The sequence below is a fragment of the Eublepharis macularius genome, chromosome 4 (genome assembly GCF_028583425.1).
Source record: "Eublepharis macularius isolate TG4126 chromosome 4, MPM_Emac_v1.0, whole genome shotgun sequence".
NCBI classification, from domain to species: Eukaryota; Metazoa; Chordata; class Lepidosauria; order Squamata; family Eublepharidae; genus Eublepharis; species Eublepharis macularius.
This window is the reverse complement of record NC_072793.1, coordinates 163,925,682-163,943,798: the sequence shown is the minus strand read 5'-3', so window position 1 is coordinate 163,943,798 and position 18,117 is coordinate 163,925,682. Positions and strand designations below refer to the sequence as shown.

At 42.7% G+C, this 18,117-nt stretch overlaps 1 protein-coding gene across 1 annotated transcript in view; it reads right to left on the bottom strand.

Annotated features, from left to right (window-relative positions):
- LOC129327749 (zinc finger protein 93-like) overlaps nucleotides 1-11,083 on the bottom strand; it is a 32,210-nt gene extending 21,127 nt beyond the window's left edge. Inside the window, exons 1-5 of the mRNA XM_054976508.1 lie at nucleotides 10,753-11,083; nucleotides 10,573-10,662; nucleotides 9,029-9,118; nucleotides 8,513-8,884; nucleotides 7,558-7,598 (exon numbers count right to left, since the gene is read on the bottom strand). Of these exons, the coding sequence (XP_054832483.1) occupies nucleotides 7,558-7,598; nucleotides 8,513-8,884; nucleotides 9,029-9,118; nucleotides 10,573-10,662; nucleotides 10,753-11,083 (924 nt within the window). The remainder of the gene's footprint in view (nucleotides 1-7,557; nucleotides 7,599-8,512; nucleotides 8,885-9,028; nucleotides 9,119-10,572; nucleotides 10,663-10,752) is intronic.
- Nucleotides 11,084-18,117: the final 7,034 nt, after the last annotated feature.

Below are 18,117 nucleotides of genomic sequence, written 5' to 3'. Positions count from 1 at the left end.
GAAGGAAGTCCCAGAGTCAAGACCTAGCAGCACCTGTTAAAAGGATGTGAAAAACCTTGCCTTGAGACCCCAGAAGGATCAGGTCAAATCCTGTGCAGAGCTGATGGCTCAAGACAGTAAGCCATGCAGCAAGTCCGTCACTGAATCCTCAGGAGAGAAAGGGAGCATTCACACTCACACACTCTGTCTCCGTCCCTTCCTCCTCCTCTCCCTGACCCACTGGCTGCTTCTTCCCTTCTGGCAGGCAGCAGGAATAGGGTGGGCACTGGCAGATTTACCTGTGCTACCAACCACCCCAACCAAGAATGGAAAATGAAGAAAATTACCATGGCTAAATATATATCTAAACACTTTCCCGAGAATCAATCCCATTGAATAAAATGGTGTTTACTTCTGAGTAGACCTACTTAGACTGATGCCTCCCCAGGTCTCCCAGACCCTAGTTTAACACTAACTGCTGCACGGAATCAGCCACTTAAAATGTCAGTTACCTCCTACAGATTGTGTTACTTGTATTATTAAGTAACAATATATTATTATAGTATTTTTTCACATTACAACTTGATTTCTTCATTTTAATTAATGCCTACTTATATCCTTACACACAGAAAGTCATCTTCAAGATGTTACATTTATTTTGTGCCCTCCTTATATCTTATTGTGCACTCCTTATATCTGTAATTTTCCTTATAGCTCCATCAACACACACACAACATGCATACACATTCACAAACACGCACACTGCAGTACTCCCAGAGTTTATCTCTACTGAAGTCAGGGGTTATCCATCGATGAAGACAGGTACACATTTTTCCACGTGAGCAAGTTTTTGGACATTGCAATTTAGGATTAACAGCTGAGAGCAAGTGGAGAGAAACAGGCATTTATGTCTGGGTTCCGTCACCCCATTATAGCCAAGACTAACCCAACATCCAAAGCGCATACAACCCCCGCTTTCAGAGTCTCCTGGACGCCTCATCGGGCTGGCTATTCAAAAAAGGGAGGAAAAACATCGCCCAAGCCATGTTCCTAAAGGGCCTTTCCCTGCCTCTTGGGAAAAATGAATGTTCCGTCGATTTCAGTGTGCACAGGGCTTCGCTACTACACGTAACTTAGGATGCAACCGCAGCCCGCTGGAGAAAAAGAAGCCAGCCAATTGGGGGGGGGGGGAGATTAACTAAACAAAGGTGTCTCTGCGGGGAACACACAAAGGCAAAGGTAAAACGTAGCAGTCTTGCTCACAATACTGGAGATTTACACTACGATCCTAAGCAGTTATTCCAGACAGAAATCCATTGATTTCGATTGGGCTTATAGTGCAGTAAGTCTCTGCACTCAAAACCCAACCGAAGCCAAATTGCAAACGTTTTAGAGTGTTTTCCCCCCTCCTGGCAGAGTCCCCCTCCCGATCAACTAATATCTGATATTCCCAAGGAGACCATTCCTCTCCTGGCTGTACCTGCTCAGCGAATCCCGTAGAAACCATGCAAAAGGAGGAGGGGGAAAGTCGAATGTTGCCGCCAAATCGGGAGGGGGCGGGCTTACCTGCGGCCAATCAGAAGAGTTGAGAAGGCAACACGTGGCCAGAGAGAAGGTTAACCAGTCGGGCTCCTCACCTGAGAACTCGCGGCAGGTTTAGCTACCTGAGAAAGAAACGCCACCCGCCTCTCTCCACTAATCCATGCTGAGTAGACACGTGATTGGAGGCGGGACTTTAGGCCAACGGGGCTCACTCATTGGGTGAAAGAAATATGAGGGTGGAGCGTCCCAGAAGAAAGTTTGGGCTGGAATCTTCAGGGGACTGGAAACAGGCTGGTAAATTGGTGGCTGAGCCTGACAGTTTGATACTATTATTCTCCCTTATATTTTTTTCTCCCCACCAGAATAATGTGCCTGCCTAAAAAGACTATTTTTTTTGCCCTGTGCAGCCTGCACACATTCACTGGGTCTGCAGGACTTCAAGGGGATCTTGCCCCATTCCCTCTCTAGATTTCTTTTTGGCCCCCTCCCGTCCTCCCCGGAGTTGTGACTTTGAATTCCGAGGGGGGGGGTCATTGCCCGGGTGGCTCCACGCTGTAATCGTGCCGGTGAATGATGATCACCTAGCAGAGGATTCAGGGAGGTCTGGATCCTGCGTTGCTCTCTTACTGGTAATATAAAAAGGAGTGTTCGGTAGAGTTCAATTGACGAGCAAGATTTGGGTTTTGTTTTTTTTAAAAAAATCGGGATTCAAACCAGGGTATCCCAGATCTTAGTCTGAAACTCTGACTAGTACACTCCACTTGCTTTTGTGGGGTGGCTGCTGTTGAACAGTAGCCAGCAGTTGGGACTGGGTGAGTCGTGCAAGTTGCCTGAGGGTTTCTGCCCGGACTAGCCCTGAGGATTCTTCCCTCAGAGGCCAAAACAGCCTTGGAAAAGGTCCAGCTCCATCCCCCTGCCTTTTAGTGACAGAAACCGACTCGGAAGCGGCAATACTGTTCTGGATGTGATATCAAGAAGACTCTTCCCCCACATGGGGATCCACGTATTTGTTAAGCAGGAAAGATCTGCTGGCTGGAGTGCCAGAGGTAAGGATATCATATCGAGCTTGATATTAAATTGCAGCCCCCCCCCCGGAAACTGACAGGAATTCCCATAGACACTGAAAAGGGAGTAGCCCATCTACTGAAATGCTCTGGAGTACACTGATAAAAGATCTTTTGTCTCAAGTCTCTCAAGCTCCTTCACCCTCTGGCTATGCATAAGTGACTTGAGTCTGCTGGACAATAACCGAGGCTCCTCCGCTCAGCACCTTCATTCAAGTCAAGCTCCCAGGCAGAACTTCCAGCCATGGGCCACAGCGTGAAAAGAACCAGTAGAATCAAAATCACCATATATGAGCTAAAGTTTCTCAAAACGTATTTTTTGGTGGCTGTTGTACTAAATCTCCGCTGTGTAATGACTGCTATTGTGTATGACTATTACAGTGATAGATCGAGATGGGCAGCCCTGGTAGTGTCTGTAAGCAGTAGAAAAGAGCAAGAGTCCAGTAGCTCCTATAAGATTAACAAAAGTATGTGCTTTTGTGAGCCACAGCTTACTTCTTCAGATACCATTGTCAGTATCTGAAGTGAGCTGTGACTCACAAAAGCTCATACCCTACCACAAATTTTGTTAGTCTTATAGGTGTTACTGGACTCATTTGTACTTTTCTACTATTACAGTGATATGTATTGCTATGAGAGTTTTTTAATAAACCAAAACCCGTGCATCAATCATAAGAATGACAATGGAGCAAGACATGGATGTTTCCTCAAAGAAAACTTTTCACGTTTAACTGGCATATTAATCTGAAAAGATCAAATTCATAGACTGTTTCTTACAGCCTCCCGCATGCAAGTCCTGGTCCTATATAAAAGACACCACAGACTTCATCAATAAGATCAAGGGAGTTCAATTTCCACTGAATGCCATTCGTGTGACAATGTACATTTCTGCATTATACACCAATATTCCACATGATGAGAGGTGTCTAATTATACAAGATACTTGTATAATTATATTAAAGATCCTCGGACACATTTTCATTTGGAACTGTTAGATCAAGTTCTAGAAAATAATTATTTTCGATATGGAGTCAATTTCTATCTTCAGACCAAAGGAGTTGCTATGGCGAGCCCTATGGCCTCTAGCTTATCCAATTTATTTATGACTGACTGGGAGGAAAAAATTATTTTTGCTTCATCTAACACATTCTTAGAAAATATCCAATTTTATAAAAGGTTTATTGATGGCATTTTTTTTAATATTCTCTGATTCATCAAAGATTAATTCATTTTTGATTGGATTCAATCACAGTGGAGATCTAGTACAGGCACCAAAAATATGCTTAGAGAAACTTGGTGGGCTTTACATTAGCTCATACCCGTTAATTTTTATTCTATTGCCCCAGCCATTGTCAGCCTGAATACATCTCATTGCCATCCCAGCTTCTTTTCAAAACTCAGTCAAGAGAAAACCATTGAGCCATTGTCTTTGTTAAACCAGCTCAAGTTGGTACTTTGGACAGGTAACCTAATCAACTCTACTTTAGGTATATGGCAGCACACAATATCTGACATAACTCAGAAAACCATACCCATGTTTGAAGGTTTTTTCTCCTCCTTAAACAGTCACTTCTCTAAATTCAAAATCTGTCAATAAGACCTCCACACCTCCAGACTTACCCAACTAGGGTTCCTACATATTCAAAGGGCACTCTAGCCTCTCCAATTTCAGGAGGCTGAAGTTGGTTCCCAGCTCCCAGTTCCTTATTCGCATTTCCTATTCACAAACCCATCCAAAATATTGAGGGTAATGTAAAAGCTCTGCATTCCAAAATAAGGCTTAGACAACCAATAGTCATATACCCCCAGGTTCAAGGGACTCTGCTTTCAAAGTGGACCTATAGGTCCAAATGCCAGTTGTGCTAGATTGCTGAACTTGGGTTCATTCACAAATTTCATAACAATGGACTCCACACCACCCCTGGCTGAATATAGAACACAAAATTCTTATCTCACTACAGATGCTAATTTTCTGACACTAAGCATTTCTCCCCCCCCCCAAATCAACCTATACAAGATGCTTTTTACCTTTGCATCCTGACTCCCTTCTTTGCAACACCTTTCCCACCTTCTGACTGGGATATAAAGGCTCATGGATCTCCATTCCTACTTGTATTTGACAAAAGAGAGTTTGACTCTTGAAAGCTTATACCATGCAAACCTTGTTTGTCTCTAAGGTACTACTCAACTAGAATCAAATCAGTAAGACTGGCTTTAAAATATGGGATCTGGTGAACTTGATTATATTTACTACAATCGGTAATTAAGAAGGAGGTGCTACAGTTGGCCAGAATGACTGGCCAGAGATGTGAAATTTTAAAGCTGCAGAAAGAAACTAGGGTTTTGAAAATTGAAATATATGCATTACTAACTTTCCTATCAAACCCAAACCTCTTTTACTGATCAAACAACATAAAAGGCATCATTTACAACTTAAGTCAGCATATAAACTTGTATAACTTAGCCAATGTATGGAATTTAAAGGTATAGATATCTTCATTTTCTATAAGAAAAATTGCAAGTATATCCAATACTTGAGAAAGTATTGTTAACCATAGCACATATATCTTTCTTTTTTGCCGTCTGAGTGGCAGGAAAAATTAATAATTGAAGGTAGAGAACAACTGTACACAAAATAAAGTGTATTATTTGGACAGAAACTCTTGAGTCACAGTAAGTTGAACTGCCAGCATGTTTCAATATAAAGCTAAACTGAACTCTAATAATGTATTATAATTGATGAATAATACACTATATTGTTGCCAAATTACTCATTTAAACAAAAAAATGAAAATATTTATAGCTACAGTATAAATTTTAGTGCATCCCAACATTTCCTAATTTTGCCAGTGAAAAAATTAAAGTCCTCAGACTTTTTTTGATGTTGTATGGCTGGAACCAAAGAAATATTTTGTGATACAAGGATTTTTGGTTTCAAAAAAAGTAAATATTTCATAAGAGGTTCTTCAGTATGCTCCAAATCGAAAAAGTCTTTAGACTTTGTAATGCTATACATTTTCAGTTTGGGAAAGCCTTCACTTTAGAAGCATTTTAGTCATTTTTCACAGGAGTTTCTTTTTATTTGCTGCACCCCAAATTTTCCAATTTTTCTTTTGTAAAAAAATTAGGGATAGGCCTCAGGAAAAAACCAAGGGGGTTTCTTTCCTCTGAGCCTCCACCTCTCTAGGTATGAGCCAGGATTTCAGGTGTCTTCCGTTCTAGATGGGATTGCACTTCCTTTAAATGAGCAGGTTTGCAATTTGGGGTATTGCTGTACTCAGATCTCCTGTTGAATAAAGGGGTGCCTTTCACCAGCTTCAGCATCAGGTTGCTCAATGTTGGTTAGAGTAGTTAGGACTTAGTCGCTTGTATTTTCAAGTAAGAATACTCATCTCCAAATTTACTATATAATTTATGGTTGTATTTAGCAAGTTAATACGATTGTTGCAAAGTAATAAACGGGGGTGGGTGGGGAGTCTTTCTACTTATCCTGTAGGTATTCAAGCTTTTATTTCTACAAACAGAAATCAGGATGAGGGGAATCTTACCTTCCGAGATCTTCAGTCCCGCCGTTTCCACTGTGGACCTTCCCTCAGGACCAGGCAGCATACAGTGGAAGGGTGGCTGCTGTCAGTTCATTTTCAGGAGGAGTCAGGGAGGCAGGCCAAGCTCAGATAGCATGACTGCCCTAAGATCAACCCACACACTTCATGGCCATTTTAAACAGTCACAAACCCAAAAGGGACCGGTGAGCTATGTGGTGTAGTGAATCCCTTCTCAACCAGGAAACTAACCTTATTCCAGTCTCTCAGGCTCACCTACCTGGCAGGGCTGTTGTGAGGAAAAAATGAAGGTAAGGGGCACCACTAGCAAACAACCCACCTGGCCTCCTCCTGGTTGTTGCCACTTCTCATTCACGTGGCCAGGTCTATGGCATGAGACCCTCACCACACCCTGATTTTCCTGGCTATCAGACTCCCCTGCCAAGTTTCTAATTTTTTTTCTTTTGCAAAAGAGGGTCTGGAGCAAGAACGGAAACTGAAATGAACCTCAGCGCAGGGGTAGAGGGCTGCACGAGAGAGCTCGCTGGAGAAATAAATATTACCGTGGTGTTGCTGCACCTATATATTGGTCTAACTTTATTTTTTCATCTGTTTTTTTTTGTTTCATCTGTTTGGTTGCGTGTCAGTTTCAAGTTCTGAAATGGATTTCAGCTACTAAGGTGTTCTGGAAAAAATAACGCTACTAGGCGGGTAAGAAAAAGGACAGCATAGGCCAATTCAAGTGTAGAAGTAACAGCACTCTTTTATAAATGCGGAGGCATGCACAAAGTTGGCATACCGTTCAAAATGCCACCAAGATGGGAGGGCATGTTTTGGATTGGGATGAAGTGGCAAAAATGCTGCAAATAATTTTGGAAGATGGGCATGCAGTGGTGAGGATCCACCTTGAGAACATCTCTATATACAGAGATGTTTCTTGAAGGCTTAAGGGCAGCTATTACTATGTCCCAGTGCAATGCCACTCCAAATTTAATCGTTGAAAACATCTTTCATGGATGTCGAAGGAGCCTAGCAGGCCACCCCACTTTGGCTTCCCCCCGCAACCTCAGAAGAAGCTTGGATGACCACACTGGGAAGAGAGGCAACAAATATTAATCTTGCTCACTCCTTATAGCTGAAGCCTATTGGTGTTCCCAAGAAACGTTTGCTCCCTGTGTTGTTTTCTAATTCTTTGCTGTGCTAAATCACTGTGCCTCTTTCATCCGTGCAGCTTAAGCATTTCCCTCAATTCATCAAAAAATGTGTTTGGTACCCACAACAACCCTGCAGTGTGAGGAAATGCCAATTATGTTTAGTACTTCACTTCAACTCTATTTTTATTTCCAAGAATATGCCCACTGTCCACGTGCTCCAAAGGAAAGCTCCTTCCTGATGGCTGCTGAAGGCATTTCCTCTTATTCAAACAGCACCTGCACGGACAACAAGGGCGGCTCCATACGTGCCAGGTGAGCTGCAGGGGGAGTAGCAGAGGGAGTGGAGGATGAGGACATGGGTGAGCCTGGGCAACCCACAGAGATGGGCCAGGAGGACCCTCCTTCTCCAGGTACTGCTCCTCAAACTTACAGAAAGACCTCTGTGGTTGTTCTGCTAGGTAGCTAGTGTGTACTTATGCACTGCACCTCCCATACTGTTATAGTGACCTACTAGAGGGACTCTATTGCTTGGAGACAAGATGGAAGTCTACATGTAAGTATACAGGCATTTTATGTTTGAGTGCAAACATTTGCATTTGTAAAAAACATGCAAGCAGCGATGTCCCTCCCCAACTATAAAAGCCATTCATGAATGCCAGAGCAGGATGGAAGGGCACCAACAAAACAAAAAAAAACAGAGAGGGGGAGGAATTAACTTAATTGAAAAAGACGTTATCACATTGAAGAAAGTCAAGCAATGAAAACCTCACAGCTTTGGAAGTTGTTAGTTGTGAATTTTACATAGCGGATAGTTCTGGTGTTTGTGTTGAAGGGGTTCTGGATTGTTTGGTCTGGAGAGATGTTAATTATTATGACTGGATTGCTTGTCTTAAACTATTATATCTGAAATTCAGTCTTAGCTGTCATAAAAACCATGTATTTAAATTGACAAGTTTTCCTAGGCCATTCCTACCAGCTATGAAGCGATTCCTTGATTCTTAATTGCAAACAGTTGTTTTTAATTGCAGAATAACGCAGGTGTAAACAATGCAATTTAAAACCAGATAAACTCAAGTAACTGAATTGTGCACATGTACTGTCTGTAGTGCCTAGGGGAGGAAGAAACCACTTTCACACCCCACACAGGAACACTTCACAGCTCTGCAAACGTTTTCCTGCGTTGCATTCTGGTTATTAGGAGAGGGCACCTGTGAAACTTACTCTTCCTGACATGGTACTTTAGCACGTTGGGGTGTTCCTTTAACGTTCACTGGCTGCTGCTTCCCAGCGAATAACTCACCCAGTGTTTTAAGGGCACTGACTGCTGCAAGCATTAGGTTCATATTTTGCCACATCGCAACCTGGAACACCTGGCGGTCTTTCCTGCCTTCTTCAAACAGCTCATTGTGACAGCGTTTTTCTTCCTCCATCATCTCTTTGTGGCGCCGTTTGGACAGCTCTTGCTCGGTAGCACACTGCTTCAGGATTTGCTCAGCAACATCGTGAAGCACAGCCCCACGCCGCTTCCTTTTCCTCACAGTGGCCAACCGGGCGGCTGGTGACAAATCAGCAACAAACTTCCACTCATCAGTGCCTGAAACAGCTGCGGAATAATACACATCAACAAATGTTTAAATTCTGAGGTTTCAACTGTTGACAGTAGTTAACTGCACAAGGGTTGTGCAGTCTATTCCAAGTACAGCTGGGAGAGTGCAACAGACGTCACCAGAGGGAAGTACACACTGACCAGGCTCAATGCAGTCCATGATCCTGGTCTCAGCCAGCTCTCCGTCCACTGGAACACTCTCAACAGTGCTGGGAAGATTTTCACATCTGCCTGAAGGGACATAACACAGGCAAATAGCGGCCGCTTTCCTCAAATATCACCAGGACATTTGGCGGCACGCATTGTTACATGTAAGAATTGCTCTGTAACTGCTCAGATAAACCAAAACTAGATCAGGTTGGAGGTTTTTTATAAGGAATGATCCATCAACTGTGAAGTACATACAGTGAGTTAAGGTTCCTTTTAAAGAAGAGGCCTGGTCCCTGATAGGTGTCTCAGTTTGGAGTCATCATCGAGGAACTTTATATCAATCCCCCCACTTGGAATGTTTTCTGTCCCCCTCATCCAGCCCACAAAGAAAGATTATAATGAACTTACTAACACTGGAGAATGTGAATGTGCAATAGTAATAACATGCCCTACATAACATAACTGCTGTAGCACAGTGGTTAAGTGGTTTGGCTGCAAATCAGCACTCTACTGGTTCGAATCCTGCTACAGCCATGAGCTCAGCAGGTTGCCTTGGGTAAGCCACTCCTCTCAGCCCCAGCTCCCCAGCTGCATTGTGGGGTAATAATAACACTAACTTGTTCACCACTCTGGATGGGGCACTGATCTGTCAAGAGTGGTATATAAATGCAGTTATTATCATCGTCGTAACACAACACACTGTACCTTGGTTTTCACACGAGGGAACTGAAGACAGGAATTCCTGATCATTTGGCAAGACTGCCTGAGCCCCAGTTGCAGCTCTGTCCTCCGCATTGAAAAGATTAAATCAGCACAGGAGATGTTTAAAAAATTTTAAAACCAACGTCATGGGGCCATGCAGGACAATTCCCCCTTTTTGAATGATGTAGAGCCTTCAAAAAGGCATGAAGACACACACACAAAAACGAAGGGAAGGAGTAGTGTTCAGGTATGTATAAAATACAAAGGATTGTGTTGATAACGACCACACATTAGAGGTCAAGGGATCCAATGAACAGGAGAAAGAAACGGATTGGAAGGTTACATTGTGGAGTGAGGAGATGAATTTTTCAAGAGACTGGATACCAAAGACTCCACTGCACTAGTAGAGTGAAATCCTAGGATTCTCTGATCAATTGCAGCGCGGAAATAAGCCGCTTCCTGAGAATCACTATTTGACTTCATGTGATCTCAAAGAATACATAATTTTTTCGGGAGAGAGGGGGAAGATGACGAAGAGCCACTGAGCCCATCACATGACAACACACACAGGAAGAAACCAGCCTGTACCTGCAGAAGGGAAGATTTCTTTCTTTCAGGGATGGATTTTGGGTCACATGTAGTGGCAATGGAACCTTCTTACAGCAATACATTACATCAAGGGTTGAGACAAGAAGAAAAACAGCATTTTGCTGGGGGGGGGCACGGGAATCCAGGGAAAATTAGAAACAGAACAAACAAGTTGTGCAGTTTATTCCAAGTGTAAAGAAACAGCTGGAGGAGTGCGATGGGCATCACCAGAGGAAAATACACACCAGGCTCAATGCAGTCTGTGATCGTCATCTCAGCCAGCTGTCTGTCCACAGGAACACTCTCAACAGTGCTGGGAAGATTTTCACAACTGCCTGAAGGGACACAACACAGGCAAATCATTACTACTTTCCTCAGGTATCACCAGGACATTTGGCTGCAAAAAAGAGTACAGTAACACTTACCGACATCTGCAGGGGTGGAGCAATGGAAATGCTCTAGGTCGATGATCAGTAGATCATCATTTGACAAAGGTTCCTCTGACCCTCCTCTTTCTTCCATGCATGGTTGTTGGACTTTGTCCACCGTTTGAAAATGAAGCTTCCTCGCCACCCGCTTTGGCCTCGCATGTCCAGCCCTGTGAAGAATGCTGTGCAGTTCCTCGTAGAATAGGCATGTTACGGGAGAATTGCCAGAGCAATTGTTGTGGTTTGCCACACGTTCGTACTCCTGCCGCAAAGTTTTCGTCTTTGTCCTACACTCTATTGCTGAACGCTTGTGTCCACGGCTTGCCATCTGCGCTGCAATTTTCTCAAAAATATCGATGTTCCAGTGCGAAATGCACAGCGATTCCTGGACCTTCTCTTCACCTCAAAAAGAAAGGAGATCTAAGGTCTCCCTTTCACGCCAGGACATCCGGCGACCACTATTACTCTTAGTCTAAGTTGACATTTCACAACCACTAAAGGAAAGGAAAAGTGAAAAATGGTGCTTCTCAGAGTCATGGTAAAAATGCTTGTCCTATGTTCAAAGATACCCCCTAGTATGTGAAGTGTTTTGGTTGGATAATACAGTTCACGCTTGCTGGTTATTGGTTAAAGCGTTGCCACAATAGCAATTCTCTGATGGTAGTACACAAATGCACAAGTGCGAGAATTGTCATTTGCCCCCAAACAAAACAAAAAGTAATAGAAATGATAATAGAATGATAATGAACATGATAATAGAAAACGAGATGGGTACACGTATGAGCATTGTCATTAGGCCGTACTAAATAGTGATAACAAATCCAGAAACAAGCCAGAAACATATCAAGATGAGTAGCCGTGTTAGTCTGTCTGTAGCAGTAGAAAAGAGCTAGAGTCCAATAGCACCTATAAGACTAACAAAATTTGTGGTAGGGTATGAGCTTTTGTGAGCCACAACTCACTTCTTCAGATACCAAATGAGCCATAATTAGCCATAAAAAGAAGCATAGAATTTCTATGAAGGGAGGGAGGGAGGGTTACAAAGAGCCACTCAGGAACATTTCCATTGGATATCTATTGCCAAGAGTGTGTTCCTAGGACTAGAGTTGCAGCCAGACCTTTTTCCACTTAGAGGCCACTGATTCAGATACCAGTCAAGAGAGGTAATTGGTTGCTTCATTTGCTTCATGTCTCCTTCACTCTTCCTTTTCTGTCAACTCTTTAGTATTTCTTCATTCCCAGTTTCTTTATCTTTCACCTCTAGATCTTCTCCCATTGACTCCCCTTGGTTTTCCTTCATCTCCTGGTGAGATAGAGAGAAACTCGATAAGCACCTGGGAAGCTACCATCACACAGCAGAAATAGCAGGATTTGAGTCCAGTAGCATCTTAGAGACCAACAGCCGTAGCTTCCCTTCTTCACATACCACTTTGACTCTCAAAAGCTTATACTATGAAAATCTTGTTGGACTCTAAGGTGCCACTGCACTCAAATCCCACTGTTCTACCATAGAGCAGCTCAGTTACTTTCCCGAAACAGCTAAAATAGTCGTTACTGCAAGTTTCTGACCCTAATGGGCCTGGAAAAGCCTCTGTAAAGACTCAGTAGTAGCCAAGATACTCCCCGGACACTCCGATCAGGGGACAAAGCTGTTGGTGGTCCCTGGCCCCAAGGAGGCCCGCCTAGCCTCAACTAGAGCCAGGGCCTTTTCGGTCCTGGCTCCCACCTGGTGGAACGCTCTGTCTGCTGAAATCAGGGCCCGGCAGGACCTACTATCCTTTCGCCGGGCCTGCAAGACAGAGTTGTTTCGCCAGGCATATGGCTGAGGCTGGGCCTCCACCGGCCTGAAAAAAGGGTTGTATTAACTCTTAACCCTCCCCGTGAAGGCTGTCCACCATCCTGTTTTAAATGTGTATTAGTACACTATTGTTTTAATGTAGATGAATTTTTAATTGTATTTTAATATGTTGTTATCCATCCTGAGCCCGCTCATGGGGAGGGCGGAATAGAAATTTGAAATAAATAAATAAATAAATAAATATATTTTGGAAGGGGAAAGGGTGGAGGCCAACTTGGGAGGGGGAAATTGCTTTTCAGTTCCAAGGGGGAAAAGCAGCCACATTTTTCTTTACATATTGAAAGCAAAGAGAAAACGGACTGTCTCCAGCTTTTACTGGCTATAAATGCTTTCCATTTAAGAAAAGCTTCAAAGCAGATGCTGCCCCTGTACTTCAAATTTGTTCTTTTTTATAATTCTCAAAGGCTATTCACTCAGTCTTTTGAACATCAGTTATGATGGTAATCTGTTCATTTTAGAACAACTGATATCTGTATTGCATGCTCTGGAATAGCAAATAAGATGTTGCATTTCATTTGCTTTTTAATGAAGTAAAACATTAAAAGTTAGAGATGTAAAATTTCCAAAAATTTGGACCTATGGGGAGACACCCCCCCAGGGTAATTGGGGGGCGGGGTGAAATATACACATTATCTTTCTTGTCAAAACTAAACTTGTTTTATTGCTTTGGCAACATAAAACACATAATACATAACTGAACATATAAAATTGCTTTCATTCACAGAGTTGACATATTTAGGTGGATTCCTCCCCTGGTCGCCCAGTCTACTTTGAATACTTTTTATAGCTGAGCTCCAGACTCAACCATTTAAAATGCCAGTTATTCACTGTCTTTTATATTACTTGTATATTAAGTAGTAATATATTATTTCTTTATTTCTTTGTTTTTAATAACGTGTGCCCATATCCTGACATATAGAAAGTTGTCTTAAAGATGGTTGTTGTGGGTTTTCCGGGCTGTATTGCCGTGGTCTTGGTATTGTAGTTCCTGACGTTTCACCAGCAGCTGTGGCTGGCATCTTCAGAGGTGTAGTCTTTTGGTGCTACACCTCTGAAGATGCCAGCCACAGCTGCTGGCGAAACGTCAGGAACTACAATGCCAAGACCACGGCAATACAGCCCAGAAAACCCACAACAACCATCGTTCTCCGGCCGTGAAAGCCCTCGACAATACATCATCTTAAAGATGTTAGAAAATTTATTTTCTTTTAAGAACTACACAAAATTTTTATTAAAACATTTTATTAAAATAATTTTTTTTTTTATTTTGTGTAGTTCATCATAAGAGCTGTCGTAGGATCCAGGGAGATGCAGGGCTGAACCTCCACTTCTACCATGAAGCTAAGGTGACCTTGGGCCAGTCACACTTCCTCAGCCAGGCCTACCTGACAGGTTGTTGTGAGAGAATGTAGGAGGGGAAAACAATGTTCTAAGCTGCTTTGAGTTCCAATTGGGGAGAAAAACAGGATTTTAATAATAATAATAACAACAATAAAAATACTTCCAATTATCATTTCACTATATTTTCATATATATATACACGTAGGTGTACATACATATTCAAAAACACTCTGCAGTATTCCCAACATTTAGCGCTACTGACGTCAGGAGTTATCTATGTTATTTATAGTCCACCTTTCTCACTGAGACTCAAGGAGGAATGAATACCAGGCACACATTTTTTCACATGAACAATTTTTGAAGGGTGCCTCGCAATTTAAACTTAACATCTGATAGCAGACAATGAGTAAAGGGGTGTTTATTTTGGGGTGCTGGGCAAAAGACTAAAACTAACTCCAGACTCAAAATACATACACACACAGGCACCCCAAACAAGGCATGCTTTCAAGGTCTCCCGAGGCTGCCTATTCATAAAAAGAATACAAAAAGGAAGGAAAAAGATCTTCCAAGCCGGGCTCTTAAAATCCCTTTTCTCTGCCTCTTGGGAAAAACGGTTCAATCAATTTCAATGTATTAAGATGCAACCACAACACGTTGAGCAGCAGCAGCAACAAATGGAAGCCACCCGATTGGGGGAAAAAATGAAAATAATTAACCCAAAAGGTCTCCGCTGCAAACACACAAAGGCAAAGGTAAAACGTAGCAGTCCTGCTCACAATACTGGAGATTTACACTACGATCTTAACGCAGTTATTCCAGCCAGAAATTCATTGGTTTTAATGGGTTGATATTGCACTAACTCCGCACTCAAAAACCCAACCGAAGCCAAATTGCAAACGTTTTAGAGTGTTTCCCCCCCTCCTGGCAGAGTCCCCCTCCCGATCAACTAATATCTGATATTCCCAAAGGAGACCTTTCCTCTCCTGGCAGAACCTGCTCAGCGATCCCGTGGAAACCATGCAAATGGAGGAGGGGGAAAGTCGAATGTTACCGCCAAATCGGGAGGGGGAAGGCTTACCCGTAGCCAATCAGAAGAGCTGAGAAGGCGACACGTGGTCAGAAAGAGGGTTAACGAGTAGAGCTGCTCACCAGAGCTCTCCCTGCAGGTTTAACCGCCTGAGAAACACGCCCCGCCTTTCTCCACTAATCCATTCTGAGAGTAGACACGTGATTGAAGGCGGGACTTCAGGCCAGAGGGGCTCAAGCATTAGTCTTTCCCCCATCGGAATGACATGACCGCCTTAAAAAAAAAAGGGAGGGGGGTGAACCTTTTGCAGCCCAGTTCATTGGGTCTGCAGGATTTCAGAGAGATGTCAAGAGAAAACGGTTGAAGGAGAAAATTTCCTTTTTGCCCCTTCCCTTCCTCCCCGCGATTGTAATTTTGAAACCGCAACATATTCCAGTGAGGATAGTAAAGAGTCCGGTAGCACCTAACCAACTTTATTGCAGCGTAAGCTTTGGAGAACCACAGTTCTCTTCGTCAGATGCATAGATCCTCTGGATCTATGAATGGATCCACACTCATTGTTCCGGTGAATATAAAATAGCAGATCTCTGGTCCCCGCCTTGCTCTGTGAAAGTTAATATAAGAGGGAGTGCACAGTGAAATCCAATGTTACTTTTTCTATATGAGCAGGAAATAATAAACATTGAAGGTAGAGAACAAACCCTGTTGTAAACAAAATATTCTACTCCGATTATGATCATCTTCAGAAGTCCAATCTGAGGCTATATGGGTGGCAACCTGAGAGTCTTCTCAGTTATGGCACCAAAATTATAGAATTTCCTCCCCAGGGAGACCAGTAGGTGAAGAATTTTCTCTTTTGCCTGCCATTCCCTTAATGACCAGCTTGTTTTTAATTGCTGATTTTATACACATGTACTGTTTTTAGTAGTTTATTTTTAATGTATTTTTAATTGGTGGCCACCTTGAGGGTCCTAATTGGGCAGAAATGGAGCATATAAATCTTTTAAATAAATAATAATACCCATAGTTCACTCAACTACTGCTTGCTTGGCACTGCTGTTTTCTGACTGTCACAAGAGCAGATTAACAGCGCTGGTGTGAGTCACCTGCCCAAGCAGTGTTTGCACAACTGCCTTGATCCGTGGCCTCCCTCCATACTTTTACTGTATCTAATTCTTAATTTGTTCACAAAATGTAGATCAAAAAGTCACATGATGCTACCAAGTACAGAAAGGTGTTTTACAGAGCTATAGGAATAGAACTTCCATGTTTGCAGAATATTGTGAAGTTTTTAAAAGGGAGGGGTCAAATCCTTCCCCCAAAACATTGACCTATGTACACATTGCTACTTTTAAAACATGCTGACGGATACCTTATGAGTGGGATCAGCGTTACACAGCTGCCCACCTACCCCATTCAACTGGATAATTAGGGAAAAAATAGAAGGAGCTGTCAAGAAGGTATGGAGAAATTAGTAGCAGGAGGGGTGGGGAAAAGAGGATCCAGATATGTTGCTTCCAAGAGATGAGGCAGAGAACTTTGGTAAACTAGATTTTATTTTACTTCATTTATACCCCTTTCTCCCCAGTGGGGTCCCAAATTAGCTTCTGCAAAGGGAAGTCCTGTTCTCTGAGCAGGTTAACAAGCATGTGGATACGAGTGATCTGGTATTATACACTGAGGATTCCAAAAAGCTTTTGACACCAAAGACTCTTGAGTAAGCTTAGCAGTCACGGGATATGATGCGGCCTCTGATAAATAAAAACTGGCTAAATGACAGGAAGTCCAAGTATATAGTGTCTACTTGATCATCCAAAAACCAGTGGGAGAACACTTCAATCTACCAGGACATTCCACCAAAAACTTAAAAGTCGCTGTGGTTCAACAGAAACACTTCAAAAACAAAATCCAACGGGAGGCTGCTGAATTGGAATTCATATGCAAATTTGACTCTGTCAAGCTGGGACTGAATAGAGACTATGAATGGTTATCACATTATCACAGGTAACAGATTTCCTTTACAGAGGCGTGGTCTGGGGGAGCCCAGAGACGCCTGGTGTGGGCTTTGTTTGTCAATTGTCTCAGCCTGAGTGCCTGTGGGCTTTCGGGGACCACAGTTCTCTTTGTCAGATGCAGCTGGCAGGGAGAGCTGTGGTTATCGAGGGCTTATACTACATAGGAATTGTATACCTTCACTGCGGCAAACTGACTCCACACCAAAAGGAGATGTTTACATTTACAAGCAAAGGAATGTTTTGATTGCCTTCACACTAATTGCATTCTGTCTTCTTGTGATATATGTCCTGTTCTTTCCCCTCCCCTCCTCTTCTGTATTTGACCAGTTCGGATCAGGCATCTGATGAAGAGAACTTGATTCTCGAAAGCTTATGCTACAATAAAATAAAATTGGTTAGTCTTAAAGGTGCTACTGGACTCTTTTTGATTTTGATCCAGAGAAGTTAGCCATGTTAGTCTGTAGTAGCAAAATAGTAAAGAGTCCAGTAGCACATTTAAGACTAACCAACTTTACTGTAGCGTAAGCTTTCGAGAACCAGTGTTCTCTTCATCAAATGCAGACACTCGATCACTGTTATCAAAGAACAAGGTTGGTGAGTCAGGACTTCCCTTTACACAAGCCATGCTGATTTTCCCTCAGCAGGCTTTGTTCCTCTATGTACCTAACAATACTCTCTTTGATTGCAGTTTCTATTAATTTGCCTGGGACAGAAGTTAGGCTAATAAGTGTGTCATTTCCTGGTTCCCCCCTGGATCCCTTTTAAAACATTTGTTTAACATTTGCGACTCTCCTGTCTTCTGGTACAGTGGCTGATTTTAATGACAAGTTACAAATACAGATGAGTAAGTTAGCAATCTCACATTTTGAATTCTTGACTATATGCCACCTGGACCTGGAGGCTTATTTAATTTCCTGAATAGGCCTAAAAATTCACTTCTCGTCACCTCAATTTCACTCAGTTCTTCAGACTCCCTTCCTGAAAACAGTGGTTGTGGTACGGTTACATGCTTCACACTTGCCCCAATGAACACAGATACAAAGAAGTCATTCAGCTTCTCTGCCATCTCGCCATCTTCCTTCAGCAACCCTTTTAATCTTGGTCATCCAGCTGTTTCTCTG